Below are 14,887 nucleotides of genomic sequence, written 5' to 3' on the forward strand. Positions count from 1 at the left end.
AATCAGAAGGGGAAGAAACCAAATGAAACAAAATCAAAAGAGGGAAGCATCCAAGAGAGAATGAGAGTGAACAAAAATAGGAGAGCCTGCTTCGCTGCAATGTTTTAAGGTCTGTTCAACGTGCAGGCATTTGCAATTTCAGACATTCCACGTCTGCACTTGGGCCCGCCTGGGACCCAGGCCAAGGCAGTGACAGCACCACCCAGGCAGGTCTCTAGAACTGGCTTCAACCTGAAGGAGGCCCACTCAAGCAAAGCACAGAGGCAAGAGTATGGGTTTAGAAGACAGATCAGAGATAGAATGCTAGTAACCTCCCAAGTTATTACCCGAAACTCAGTTTCTTCAAGTAAAAGTGGGGATAATAGCACTCTCTGTGCCAAGGACTCAGAGCCGCTGCAGGTCAACCTGAGGACAATGTTTGGTTCTCCATAAATGGCACCTATTGACTTTTATTTTTGATCATCACTGTCCTTCGTCATCACTACTGAACATAATTAATAGTTTTTAGCTGCCTGTTTGATTCTGCTGCTCAGTAAATGCAAACATCTCTTCAGCGCAAAGTTATCACATGCACTTTTCTCTAACCAATAGCCAAACAGACCTGGGGGAGGCTCTGACAGCCAGTCAATATGGAAACCGCTTTCTCTAGCTTGCCTTAAGGTTAAGTATCTTCTTTCCTATGAAAAAAGGAAAAGTTATTCAGTCAGAGACTCAGCGTTTCAGCTGCTACTATGAAAGCATGCCCAAGGAAGCTAGTAAATAAGTTTTGCAAGAAAACATATGCTTTTATTCATGAAAATTCATATCCTAGAAAGCTCTTCCTTTTCCATCTAATATGGCTTCACATCAGCACCAGAACAATAGAGAGTAAAGATGCAATGAGCATCCGTTACATATGGATACGTAAATGCAAGGCGGATCTGCAGCCTTCACCGTGAGGTAAGCGTGCGATGGGGTGGCCTCCTGCCTGTACTTCACCTGAGGCTGGGATTAACTGGTGGCCACCGACCGCCCTGAGGCCCAGAAGGCAGAACCAAGAAACAGCCAAAAGTGGGCAAACTAAGGAAGGGAAAGGCCAACCACAGTGCCCTGGTCCAGCTGACACCTCAGAAACTTGTTCCCATCTCGCTGTCTGTTATCCCATTTCACTTACCTGGCCACCCCTAAAATACACCCCCCGCCTCCCCATACACAAGGCCCAGCAAGCAGATAACCAGGAAGAAATATCCCAACGACCTCTAAAGAGTAATCATGCCTAGTCTCCATGGATCTCCTGAAGCTAATCTACAGAGGGACAGTTCTTGAAACATTATTCTGCACAGAGAGCTTCGGGCGATCAGGCAGAGAGACTTACAATGGTCCTGTCTAATGTCTTCATTCTCTTCCATTATTTCCTCATGCATAAGGATCTGTGGGAGTCACCTCAGTACACTCAGTCCCCGTCTCCCTGCTGCCTATGAGCTCATGTTTTATTCATTCTCATAAGTGGTAGCCAGCACAGCACCCAATACCTACTGCTTACTCAGTACATGTTTGGAGGAATAAATAAGATTAACCTTAATATAACCCAAAATTACTGGGAACACTGAAGAACGCTGATGTGAACTAGAAAGTAGGACTTCCCTAAAATGATCCCAAACCTTCCCCTCCTCCAAACAGCAAAGTCACATTAAAAACTGTAGGATCGGACTTCCCTGGTGGCCCAGTGGTTAAGAATCCGCCTTCCAATGCAGGGGATGTGGGTTCAATCCCTCGTCAGGAAACTAAGATCCCACATGCTGTGGGGCAACTAAGCCTGTGCGCCACAACTAGAGAGCCCGCGTGCCGCAACGAAGATCCTGCATGCCGCAACTAAGACCTGACGCAGCCAAAAAAGCCAAAAAACAAAAAACTGTAGGATCGTTTTATTACCCAAACAAGCGGGGACCTGTTTTTGTCACTTACCTTGAGAGACTCATAATGGTCTTGTCTAATATCTTCATATTCTTCCATGATCTCCTCAAAGTACTCATCTTTTAGATTCTCATCTAACAGTTGAGAACACTGAAAATGCAAGATCAGAGTTCAATAACCATAGAGCAGCGAAAGAAGATAAAACATGAGTAATACTGGTCAGTCCTAGGGTCACCTCCTTCAGGAAGCCTTCCCATACTAACATCATTTCCTCTCCCTTCACCAGTTGTGCTAATGCCTGCCTGGCTTTACTGTAAAGGGTTAACTCAGCAGGCCTGGGATGCTCCAATGTTGTACATTACAAAGAAGAGACTGGACTTTGACTGCTCCTGGGAGATAAACTCTAAGCCCTCAGAATATCCTGCCTGATAAAGAATGTCTTTGTCTACCTGGGGCCTCGGGCCATCCCAGAAAGTTTATGCTTACAATGTGAATTATGGGGGAACTTGGCTTACGTGCTATCTAACCTCTGGAGGGCTTGAAGCCTGAGTACCCCATAAGGTACTCAGACAGGTCAGACAGGTGAGCATGCCCTGCCTATGTGACTGGCTTCCAATAAAAGCCCAAGACACTAGGGCTCAGGCGAGCGTCCCTGGTTGGCAACACTCCGTACATGCTGTCACACATCATTAGTGGAAGAATTAAGCTCTGTCCGTATGACTCCGAGGGGAGAGACACCTGGATGCTGGTGCCTGGCCTTTTCTAGATTCCACTCAATTTTAATCTGTATCCTTTCATGGTTATAAACCGTGATTGTGAGTATAACAGTGTTTCTGAGTTCTGTGAGTCCTAGCAAATCACTGAAACTGGGGGTGGTCTTGGGGCCCCAAAACACACTGGTTAGGTACCCCCTCTTCAGGGTTTCAAAGATACTCTGTTCATCTCTCCATCACTGCATTTACCACAGGCTTCCAGCATCTGCCTAGGCATCTACCTCCCTGACTAGAGGACAGGCCCTGTGAGGGTAGGATTGCACCTTAACCACCTTCGTGCCCCTGGCTTCTAACGTGGGGCCTGGCACGTAGAAGGTGCATCCCCACAAAATGTTTGCTGATGGAATGAGGCTGATCTTCACAGTCAACCATGAGCTTGTGCTAAAATAAGGAAACTGATCATCTGAGAAAAGTGAGGCTACTCAGTAAACTGTAAAACTAGAATCAGCTAAATAGTATTTATGACTATGATTATCAAATAGGTAGAATAGCTGCCACCAAAGCTCAAAATAAAATCACAAAGGAAGAGGAAATGGCTGCTGCTGGTCACATCAGTTCCAAAATCACAGCACTGCCCCAACCCTGCATCCTCCAGTGGGATTTTCTAACACACAAAAAGGCAGGGAAGTTCAATACCATTATCTGAAATGGAGGAAGTTCGGCTGGATGATGGCTAAGGTGCCCATCAGCTTTAAATGTCTATAATTCTGTGTGAATTGTCTAAGTATCTCTAATAACAATCCAATCACCTGTGAGTTAGTATAAAACCAAATCACTTTATTAAGAAATATAATCAGTAAAGGCCATCGTGATAAGCCTAAAAACAGGCTCCCAAATGGTATGCATACCAGAGTAATTCCCAGTCTTACGTGAACCTCACCTCAATGGAGTCTTCATTTAGGAAATCCAGCAGAGCTCATGAAAACAAGAAGGGATGTCTACTCCTGAGCTCCCCCAAAGTACATGCAATCAATGTTTTAAAACACTGTTGCATTCTGCTAGAATTTAAACTCTGAGAAAGTAACCCCCCGATTTCCAGAACTTGAAAGCATCCGACACAGGAACTACCTGGAAAATGGAAGGGGTTGCTACAGTTGGCTGGTCCCTTCCACAACTCCCGTGGAGCTCCTGCTGCCAGAGCTGCGGTGACAGGCCCCCCCCTGCCCAGGCTGACTTGCTCAACGGAAACAAGTTCATGGCCAATTATATGGGCTAATCTATGTGGTCCTTCCATCACAAAACCAGAGTCCATCCTGTGTTTTCTTGCCAACCATCAAACATAGTAGGGCTTTTCTTTTCCTTTTTTTCTTTCTTCTTTCTCACGGCAAATTGCAGCACAATTTACATTGGGAATATGGTGAAAATTTATTTTCTAATTTAAAGAGGACTGAATATTCGCACCTTGTTTTTTATTTAAAAAAAAAAAGGGAAGAAAGTAAGTGGGCATCCATTGTCTGGTCTAAATCTCCAACTACTATGTAGTTGCCACATTTTGGAACCTTTCAAATAAATACATGAGACAGTAGCCAGAGTGTAAGCCTGCGTCATGATCACTGCAGTGAGGTCAAAAGACTCTAAACCAGCAATCAACCTAAACAAACTGTACTAGTGACTCCCGAAATGTGTCACTGGCAATTACCCAAATGATTTACCATCAGACTTATGTCTGAGTAATTTCAAAAGGCGGCTGTTTCTTTGTATATGAGACGAGCCAACTACTGCCAGCTGCCTACCTGGACCAAACGGTAAAAGGCACAGACACCCACGCCTCATCCTCTGTTGGCTTCCAGCTGGGCCCACGGTGCTTTAGCTCTTCCAGACGGTGGAGGAGTGTCCTCGGAAGAGAATCAAGGGACCAAGTCCTTCCCAGCTAAAGTCTTCCCCGACCTGTGGGGGCAGTATTACCACTGTGCACGCAAACAGGCCCAATGGCCTGGTCTCCAAATGGGAAATGTTCACAGTCATTCATTAGCATTTGAAAACAATGCTTTTCAACAAGGCTTTAAGGAATGAGCCTTAAAAAGAGGCTCACTGGTTACTCAACCGTGGACCTGACACAACCTCTTTATGAAACACTATCCAAATATAAGATCCAAAAAATTGTTTTTAAATTGAGTTGTAGAAATGTAGTTTATTTGCACGTTAGTCTATCTCAATGGCAATTTAAATAACTGCAATTTTATGACTCCAGCCCGATTTAATTTTATCCTTCTTAATAAAGGAGACTCATTAAATATTAATGGAAACAAGTTTCACTAACGCCGCACAGAGTACGAGCACCTGCATTCAAATCCACACCTGTTGCTTCAGGGATGTGTGGCCTCAAGAGTTACTAATCTCTTCGTTCCTGTTTCCTCACCTCTAAAATGGGGATAATGAAAGTATCTACCTCATGAGGATTAAATAAAAAATCCATATGAAGCACTTAGCACAGTGCTGGGTACACTATAAATATTTAATAATGTTAGCGATTATTGTATAATTTTCATATAAGTAAATTCACAGATCTGAAAGAATTCCTTTGGAAAATGGCTCAGGAAATGTGTCATCCTGGTCCAGGCTGCGTGACAGTGCCTGGTAGTGTCACAAGTCACCAGGCCCCTCACCTGCAAATGTGAAGGTTGGACTAGATTAGTGGTGTTTAAATTGCGTTCTTTCAATGAGAACCAGGAGTGGGATGAGGGGTGGAAGGGGCCGCTCTTATTTGTATTCTACTGAGTGTGCAGGGGAGACATCACTTGCAAACAAGGTTTCTGTGGCTAAAACAAACTTGGAAACCACTGGACCACATGGTCACTCAGATTCCCACAACCTATTATATCCCATTATTCAATGAAAATAATGAAACACAAAACAAGAGATGATGTTAGGCTTCACTGATGGAGAAAAGCAGGAAAAACCACTTAGGTAAGTTGTTTATTATATTTACCGAATTCTGTGTTTTCAACATATACCTGTGAATGCTTTTCTGCCCTTGGGTAGGGTCAACTGGCCCATTCCAGATTAAACGTTTTTCTACCTGGAAATGGGTCATTTAAAAAAATTCTACATTCCTTACTACTCAGCCATAAAAAAGAACAAAATAATGCCATTTGCAGCAATATGGATGGACCTAGAGATTTTCATACTGAGTGAAGTAAATCAGAAAGAGAAAGACAAATACCATATGATACCACCTATATGTGGAATCTAAAATAGGAAATAAATGAACATATCTATGAAACAAAAACAGAATCATGGACATACAGAACAGACTGGTGGTTGCCAAGGGGGAGGGGGTTAGAAGATGTAAGCTTTTATATAGAGAATGGATAGACAACAGAGTCCTACTGTATAGCACAGAGAACTGTATTCAATATCCTATATTCAATAATGCAAAAGATTATTAAAAAAAGAATGCATATATATGCATAACTGAATCACTTTGCTGTACAGCAGAAATTAACACAACCTTGTAAATCAACTATACTTCAATTAAAAAATATATTGATTAAAAAATTCTGCATTCCTTTCAGCTCTGGCACAGAGTTAAGAAGGTGCCCATTCATGTTTGTAAATATTTGTAAATGGCTGAAATCTCTCTTTGGGGTGGTGTCAAGGTCCAAGTGTCCTGGGACCATTCCTATTACTCAGGCCAGCACTGCTGCAGCTGGTTCGGGGAAGGGTGCCGGAAAGCAGAGGACACACTCACCCGTCCTCCTTCAAGCAATGCAGACACCCCCAGTGACCACGACAAGAGCCCTAGGATATTCTTCCACATTTTAAAAGCAGAATTGAACAAAAACCAATAGAACTTCTTGGGCGATACCCTCAACTCTCAGCGCTCTGTGTTTCACCTTCACAGCAACTCTGACTCTCACTGCTCTCTGTTACTCCTTCACAGCAGCTCAAACTCTCCGCGCTCTCAGTGGTCCCTTCACAGCAGCTCTGACTAACTCTCAGCGCTCTCTGTTACCCCGTCACAGTAGCTCTAACTCTCAGCGCTCGGTGTTGCCCCTTCATAGCAGCCCTAACTGTAAGTGCTCTCTGTTGCCCCTTTACCGCATATTCCACGAACTCTCACCGCTCTCCGGATCCCCTTTACAGCAGCTCTAACTCTCACCGCTCTCCGTTTCCCCTTCAAATCAGCTCTAAATCTCAGTGCTCTCTTTTGCCACTTCACAGCATCTCTAACTCTCAGCGCTCTCTGTTGCCCCTTCACAGCAGCTCTAACTCTCAGCGCTCTCTGTTGCCCCTTCTACGCAGCTCTCTCAGCGCTCCCTGCTGCCCCTTCACTACATCTCTAACGCTCACCGCTCTCACTTGCCCAATCACAGTAGCTCTAACACTCAGCGCTGTTGCCCCTTCACAGCACCTCTGACTGTCAGCGCTCTCTGTTGCCCCTTCAACGCAGCTCTATCTCTCAGCGCTCTATTGCCCCTTCAACGCAGCTCTATCTCTCAGCGCTCCTGGCTGCCCCTTCACCACAGCTCTAATGCTCAGCACTCTCAGTTGCCCAATCACAGCAGCTCTAACTCTCAGCGCTCTCTGTTGCCGCTTCAACACAGCTGTAACTCGCAGCGCTCTGTTGCCCCTTCACAGCAGTTATTACTCTCAGCACTCTCTGTTGCCCCTTCATAGCACCTTAGATTAACTCTCAGCGCTCTTTGCTGCCCGATCCCAGCAGCTCTAAGTCTAAGCGCTCTCTGTTGCCCCTTCAGAGCATCTTCGACTAACACTCAGCGCTAGCTGTTGCCCATTCACAGCAGCTCTGACTAACTCCAGGCGCTCTCTGTTGCCCCTTCACACTACCTGTGACTAACTCTCAGCTCTCTCTGTTGCCCCTTAACAGCAGATCTGATTAACTCTCAGCGCTCTTTGTTGCCTCTTCAACGCACCTCTAACTCTCAGCGCTCTCAGTGGCCCCTTCACAGCAGCTCTGACTAACTCTCAGCGCTCTCTGTTGCCCCTTCACAGCAGCTCTAACACTCAGCGCTCTCAGTTGCCCAATCACAGCAGCTCTAACTAACTTTCTGCGTTCTCTGTTGCCCGATCAGAGAAGCTCTAACCCTCAGCGCTTTGTGTTGCTTCTTCACAGCAGCTCTAACACCCAGCGCTTTATGTTGCCCCTTCACAGCACTCTGACTAACTCTCAGCGCTCTCTGTTGCCTCGTCAGAGCAGCGCTAACTCTCAGCGCTCTTTGCTGCCCATTCCCAGCAGCTCTAAGTCTAAGCGCTCTCTGTTGCCCCTTCAGAGCCTCTTCGACTAACACTCAGCGCTAGCTGTTGCCCATTCACAGCAGCTCTGACTAACTCCAGGCGCTCTCTGTTGCCCCTTCAACGCAGCTCTATCTCTCAGCGCTCCTGGCTGCCCCTTCACCACAGCTCTAATGCTCAGCACTCTCAGTTGCCCAATCACAGCAGCTCTAACTCTCAGCGTTCTCTGTTGCCCAATCAGAGAAGCTCTAACACTCAGCGCTTTCTGTTACCCCTTCACAGAAGCTCTACGTCTAAGAGCTCTCTGTTGCCCCTTCACAGCACCTCTGACTATCTCTCAGCGCTCTCTGTTGCCCCTTCACAGCATTTTCGACAAATTCTCAGCGCTCCCTGTTGCCCCTTCACTGCAGCTCTAACTCTCAGCGCTCCGTGTTGCCCCTTCACAGCAGCTCTGACTAACTCACACCCGCTCCGTCTCCCATTCACAGCAGCTCTGAATCTCAGCTCTCTCTGTTACCCCTTCACTGCAGCTCTAACTCTCAGGGCTCTCTGTTGCCCTTTAACAGGAGCTCTAATGCTCAGCGCTCTCAGTTGCCCAATCACAGCAGCTCTAACTCTCAGCGTTCTCTGTTGCCCAATCAGAGAAGCTCTAACACTCAGCGCTCTCTGTTGCCCCTTCACCACAGCTCTACCTCTAAGAGCTCTCTGTTTCCACTTCACAGCACCTTCAATTAACTCTCAGCGCTCTTTGTTGCCTCTTCAACGCAGTTCTAACTCTCAGCGCTCTCAGTGGCCCCTTCACAGCAGCTCTAACTCTCAGCGCTCTCAGTTGCCCAATCACAGCAGCTCTAACTAACTTTCTGCGTTCTCTGTTGCCCGATCAGAGAAGCTCTAACCCTCAGCGCTTTGTGTTGCCCATTCCCAGCAGCTCTAACTCTCAGCGCTCCCTGTTGCCCCTTCACAGCAGCTCTGACCAACTCACACCCTCTCCGTCTCCCATTCACAGCAGCTCTGAATCTCAGCGCTCTCTGTTGCCCCTTCACAGCAGCTCTTAGTCTCTGCGCTCTGTTGCCCCTTCACGGCAGCTGTGACTAACACTCAGCGCTCTCTGTTGCCCCTTCACAGAAGCTCTACCTCTAAGAGCTCTCTGTTTCCACTTCACAGCACCTTCGATTAACTCTCGGCGCTCTCTGTTGCCCCTTCACAGCAGCTCTGAAACAACGCGAGGCCCACACTTACCACCACCACGCTCTTAGACGCGTCCAGGACGTGGATCACAGGCGCGCTGTATCTTGGGGCTATTTTAACTGCTGTGTGGGTTCTGAAAAGAGGCGTCAGGGAGAAAAACACATCCGTCAGGCCTGACAGTTCCTCCACAAGTCTTGTGCAGAACCATTAGAGATAATGTGCTCTTACAGTGCTTTTCAGAGAAAGATTTTAAGGTACTTATAAATATTGAACTCCAAATTTCCCTTGGAAAATGAGAATGACTTTCTCCCCACCCTAAGAGGGGCAAGCCAAGGGGAAAAGGCATGGATTTTTGGCCCAGACTACAAAGAAGCCTAGGAGAAAATGAGAAGGATGGTGTCCTCAGCTCTCTGTACTAGCAGCCTTTCTGAACTAAGGGAGCCAACCGGCCCAGGCAACAGCACTTTGTTGTCATAAAGGTCAAGGGGAGTTTCTTCCTGCAGACGAGCTGGGCCACCAGCCAGGACCCCTGGAGTGCCAGACACTGACAGGGGCCACGGGGCGCCACTCCCCAGCTGCTGCTCCCTGCCCCCGGAAGACACCAACACTTCTCCACCCCAAGCCCACCTGGTACTTGTAGGAAGGAACCTCGAACCGTAAATAAATTCAACACAAAGTAACACAGAGAGGCCAAAGCAACAATATCTTATCCTAACACTGGCTCAGCCCAAAATCCCTTTTGCCAAACTTGAAAATGTCAGTTCTGAGGAAGAAACACCCTTTAATCCTTAAAATTACCTAATTTTACCGCAAAATTGCCCTCTGACTGCTGAATGTTTATAGCAATAGCATAGGCTACACATCTGCTATTTCATTACGGAACATAACATATTAAAGTGAGAACTGAAAATGTATACACCCTCCCCTACTGTAGTTAAACCAGTACCCTGAAGCTGGGACAGAAGTGTGGACTTTGCCACAATTCCACAAAAAAGCATGACAACGGTAGTTTCCACAATATGGGCAGTGTTTCCAGTCTTTTCTCCTCTTTCCTTCCCCCTTAAAGTAGCAGCAGCTTTCCCCAAGTCAGATCCTTTCATATTCTTTCCCCTCAACTAAAATGTATTTTCATTTGGAAAGATGTCCAGAATATGCTACTTTATGAGGAAAAACCAAAGTAGCAAAACAGTATGTTTAATACAATTTTATTTAAAAAAGAAACAAAACAGGGCTTCCCTGGTGGCACAGTGGTTAAGAATCTGCCTGCCAATGCAGGGGACACGGATTCGAGCCCTGGTCCGGGAAGATCCCAAATGTTGTGGAGCAACCAAGCCCATGCGCCACAAAAACTGAGCCCACGTGCCACAACTACTGAAGCCCGCACACCAAGAGCCCGTGCTCCGCAACAAGAGAAGCCACCACAGTGAGAAGCCTGCGCACCACAATGAAGAGTAGCCCCCGCTCGCCACAAGTAGGGTAAGTCTGCACGCAGCAACGAAGACCCAATGCAGCCAAAAACAAAACACAAAACACTACCACCCTCAACCTGCCCCAACCAACCAACTTGCATGTAAGTGTCTGTATATTTAGGAAACACGGAGAGACAGACATCAAAGAGTCAGCACTGGTTATACGGAGGTTAGAACTGGGACTGAAAGTGGGAAGGGAGAGACTAAATTTTACTTTCCATTCCTCTGAATTGTTTGACATGTTCTAATAAGTGTGTATTACTGAGGTAATTTTTAAAAACCAAGAGAATATTAAAGGTGCATTATTTGTGTGAGTGTGTTTATAAGAGGCTTCTAAGGGAAGGCTGTAAAGACTTATTCATAATGAGACAGACAAGACCTCTAACATTTCACCTGTCCCCTTTCTAAGCATATTTCTGTGCATAAACAGGAAGCAAAGGACGAAAGCCATAATCCACCAGAACTGGGCTGTGAGATGGAAGTTGAGGCCTAGGCCAGTTAGCACAGGAGATGCCTTCTGGACTGGGAGGCCCACCAGCAGGGGGAGCTGCATCTCGGCCCTGGAGCCGCCTAACGGACACCACTGCCTCCTCAGGACCCGTTTTGTGCCTACTGTGTGCTTGGGGGCCAAAGATTCTGAAGATACCTTGGGTAGTCTATGAGGGGGTGAAGATTTTCAAACAGTAGGAAAAGTTATAAAGAAGAAGTTGCTTCCAGTTTCAAAACACAAGTTAGACTCTGTATGCGTCCTCTTCCTCAGATGCTTCCTTAGCAACTTGAGACACACAAATATACCTCAGTCTTTCTTCTGCATGAAGTTCCCACAGGAAACAATGTTGTAAGCCTGATGTAACTTCAGTGACATTTCTTTTAAAGACAGCCAGTAAAATTTAAAATGTTTAAATCAATATAATTGGTATTTATTAAGTATCCAAGGGTTCTCAGTGTAATTCTGGCCATTCTCTCTTCGATGAACCTCTGGAAAAGGGAACTGAGAAGAAATGGATGGATTTCATGATTGAAAAAGACAAAACAAAACAAATCAAAGTGCTCCTTTCCAACACAAACACTGTCCAAGCTGGATGAGCACAGGCATGAAATTTGAGCTTGCCCAGCTATCAAAGAGTGCTTCCGGGGACTTCCCTGGCAGTCCAGTGGTTAAGACTCCACGCTTCCACTGCAGAGGGTGAGGGTTCCATCCCTGGTCGGGGAACTAAGACCCCCCATGCTGCGCAGTGCAGCCAAAATAAACAAACAAAATACCTCATCATTACTTAAAAAAAAAAAAAAGTGCTTCCAGTTTGACATTGATTCCACTTTTTTCTAAGCTTCCATTTACATGAACTTCTCCAGCTGAAAGATTTCTTTCTGAAGTCTGAAAAGATGCAAAACAGTGGAATCTCTCCTCCCCTTCCTATGTACCTAGGGCAAAGGGCTAAATGCTGAGGCTGAATCCCAAATCCATCTCTGCTAAGTCACTAGTCAACATTTAGGATTTAATTAGTCACCTCCCACACTTGCCAAATAGGCATGATCATGTTAGCCTTAGAAGATCTTTTTTAACACTCTGAAAAAGAAAAAGCACTCCAAGCACTTATTTCATGTCATACCCTATCTCAGAACTAGTGTTTTACATAAATGCAGCAAAACCAAAACTTAAAATTTGATGAGAAAAAATGAGAGAAAATGGGAAATAAGGATGGGAAAATTAAGATGGAATCAGGAGGGTTTCCCTGGTGGCGCAGTGGTTAAGAATCTGCCTGCCAATGCAGGGGACACGGGTTCGAGTCCTGGTCCGGGAAGATCCCACATGCCACAGAGCAACTAAGCCCGTGTGCCACAACTACTGAGCCTGCACTCTAGAGCCCACAAGCCACAACTACTGAAGCCTGCGAGCCATAACTACTGAAGCCCGCACGCCTAGAGCCTGTGCTCCACAACAAGAGAAGCCACTGCAATGAGAAGCCCACGCACCGCAACGAAGAGTAGCCCCCGCTCGCTGCAACTAGAGAAAGCCCGCACGCAGCAACGAAGACCCAACGCAGCCAAAAATAATAAATAAATTAAATTTAAAAATTTATTAAAAAAAAAAAGAAAGATGGAATCAGGAGTGAGATTAGCATGTAAAATTCATTCCTTGAAATCCTATACAAAGGAAAATATTATCAGTTATGTAATTCAGCACCTTACTTCATAGCAGTTTAAAAAAAAAAACAGAAAACTCAGAAAATTACCTCCACCTTTGAGCAATGTGACTTCCTGTTGAATTCTCCAAGTTAAACTACACAAAACATAATTGAAAAAGACATTTTGCAGTTATTGGCTTTAAACCAGTTAAAAATTGAGAGCTAACTGGCAGACTTGTGCCCCTGAGAAGTTCTGTAGCTAAAAGGGCCAGATTTCCATTAAAGTCATTTCTCGTTTGTGATACAAAACCATCTGTATTACAGACAGGAGAATATTCAGTTTTCTAGTCTCTTATAGCTACAGGTTAAAAAGGGCCATTCCAAGCAGATTTCTACCCACATATGACCCCAAATCTGTATAACCCTTTCAGCCTCTCCAAGGATCCATCCTCAAGCCTCATTTCGTGTCTTGGGGGTACAGTTCTAATTCTCTCATGCTACCTACCGCAGGCCCCTGAGGTTTGGAAAAGCCATGCTGCTATTCCCCTCACAGATCTGCTTTCATGAGAATTTGGAAGTCCTGAGCCTCCATTTGCTCAAAAACAGCAAAGGAAAGAACTGGGCCTCTGCTGAGCCCTCCATAGGTCTGTAGGAGGTGACGATAAGCGTTCTCAGATGACTTCTGAGACATTCAAACTCCCGAATGCTTTCTAGCAAAGCTGATTCTCCCAGGGTAGGAGGCTTCTTATACAGATGCGAAAAGCACTAACCATAAAGAGATCAATAAATCCGACTTCATGAAAATGAAGAACTTTTGTTACCCAAAATACCACTAAGACAGCAAAAGGTAAGCCATATTGGAAGACTCTATTTGCAATATATATTTCTGACAAAGAGTCTTGTCTCTAATATAAATAAAGAATGCATACAAATCAGTAAAAGAAAAAAAAAGGCAGAATACCTAATTAAAAAAAAAATTAAAAAAGCATATCCAAGTGGTCAATATACACATGAAAAGGTACTCAACATCATTAGTCAGTAGAGAAATACAAATGACGACCTTAGCAAGATACTGTTACACACACACTAAAATGGATAAAACTGAAAAGGGTGTGGAATAACTGGAAATCTCATAATTGCCGGTGGGAGTATAAATTAATACAATCACTTTGGAATAAATATCTAATGCCGATGACCATATGCATATTCTGTGACCCAGCAAGTCTGCTTCAGGGCAGAAATACATACATAGCAGCATTCCGTGTAATAGCCCCAAACTGGAAAAACCCAAATGTCCACCAACACTAGCATGGATAAATAAGCCAGAGGGCACAATACAATGCAATATTATACCACAATGGGAAAAAAAACAAAAACAAAAACAGTACTGTAATAATGAGTTTAGGCCTTAAAGACATAATGTTGAGAGGGACACAGAAGAATGAATATATACAGTAGGATTCCACTTACACAAAGTTGAAATTTCAGCAGACAAAACCAAACTGTGGTGATAGAAGATAGAATGACTAGGTCGGGGGATCCAGTGAAGTTCCCAGAGTGTCATTAATGTTCTATTTCTTGATCTGGGGGTTATTACATGGGTGGTTTCATTTTTGTAAAAATTCATCAAGTTGTTTACCTGTGACTTGTGTACTTTTCTACGTGAGTGCTATACTTAGCAAAAGTGCTTACTTAAATAAGAGGGCTTGACGAAGCAAGCCTCCAGGTCTGAGACCTCACCCACCGTCACCACTTTAAAATGAAGGCAGAAGGGGGAATTTTACACTGACATTCCTGGAGGCTGCACGAGAATCTGTTTTTCAAAGGCTGCTCTTGCACTACAATGGAGAAGGGGATGGTTACCTGGAAGCACCACTACTGGCTTTTATTTTCTAAATAATTTTTCAGAAACTGCAACAGGCATGGAAGAGAACAGAACCAGAAAAGCTCATCGAGAAACAAAACATCAGAGAGTTAAAGAGACCTTGGGAGGTCATGGGATCCAGATTTCTGTCTCCTTGGAGGAACACATTCAGTTTCCCAGACGATGAGAACAGATATTCTACAATAGCACTAAGACTGTGGGTGATTTCTGATCTGATTAATTTTAACTTGATATACCAGGTTATAACTGGTATAGAGTCATAGCCATAAGAGTCCTTTATGGCTAAGTTTGCCAATGATGTATCCTGAGAGGCTAGTCATGTTACTTCCGGTTATTTTTTAAGAAACCTCTTTAATC

The 14,887-nt window shown here is 44.9% G+C and overlaps 1 protein-coding gene across 5 annotated transcripts in view; it reads right to left on the bottom strand.

Moving 5' to 3' along the window:
* MTR (5-methyltetrahydrofolate-homocysteine methyltransferase) overlaps nucleotides 1–14,887 on the bottom strand; it is a 130,367-nt gene that overhangs the window by 30,887 nt on the left and 84,593 nt on the right. For all 5 annotated transcript variants that reach the window (XR_011074468.1, XR_011074469.1, XM_068547549.1 and 2 more), the window contains 3 exons: nucleotides 9,102–9,183; nucleotides 1,945–2,043; nucleotides 602–677 (listed from right to left, as the gene is read on the bottom strand). Coding sequence is in view for 3 of the 5 variants with exons in the window: in XM_068547549.1 (XP_068403650.1) it covers nucleotides 602–677; nucleotides 1,945–2,043; nucleotides 9,102–9,183 (257 nt within the window). In the remaining 2 variants the exon portion in view is untranslated. The remainder of the gene's footprint in view (nucleotides 1–601; nucleotides 678–1,944; nucleotides 2,044–9,101; nucleotides 9,184–14,887) is intronic.

Source organism: Eschrichtius robustus, chromosome 7, assembly GCF_028021215.1.
Source record: "Eschrichtius robustus isolate mEscRob2 chromosome 7, mEscRob2.pri, whole genome shotgun sequence".
Lineage (NCBI taxonomy): Eukaryota > Metazoa > Chordata > Mammalia > Artiodactyla > Eschrichtiidae > Eschrichtius > Eschrichtius robustus.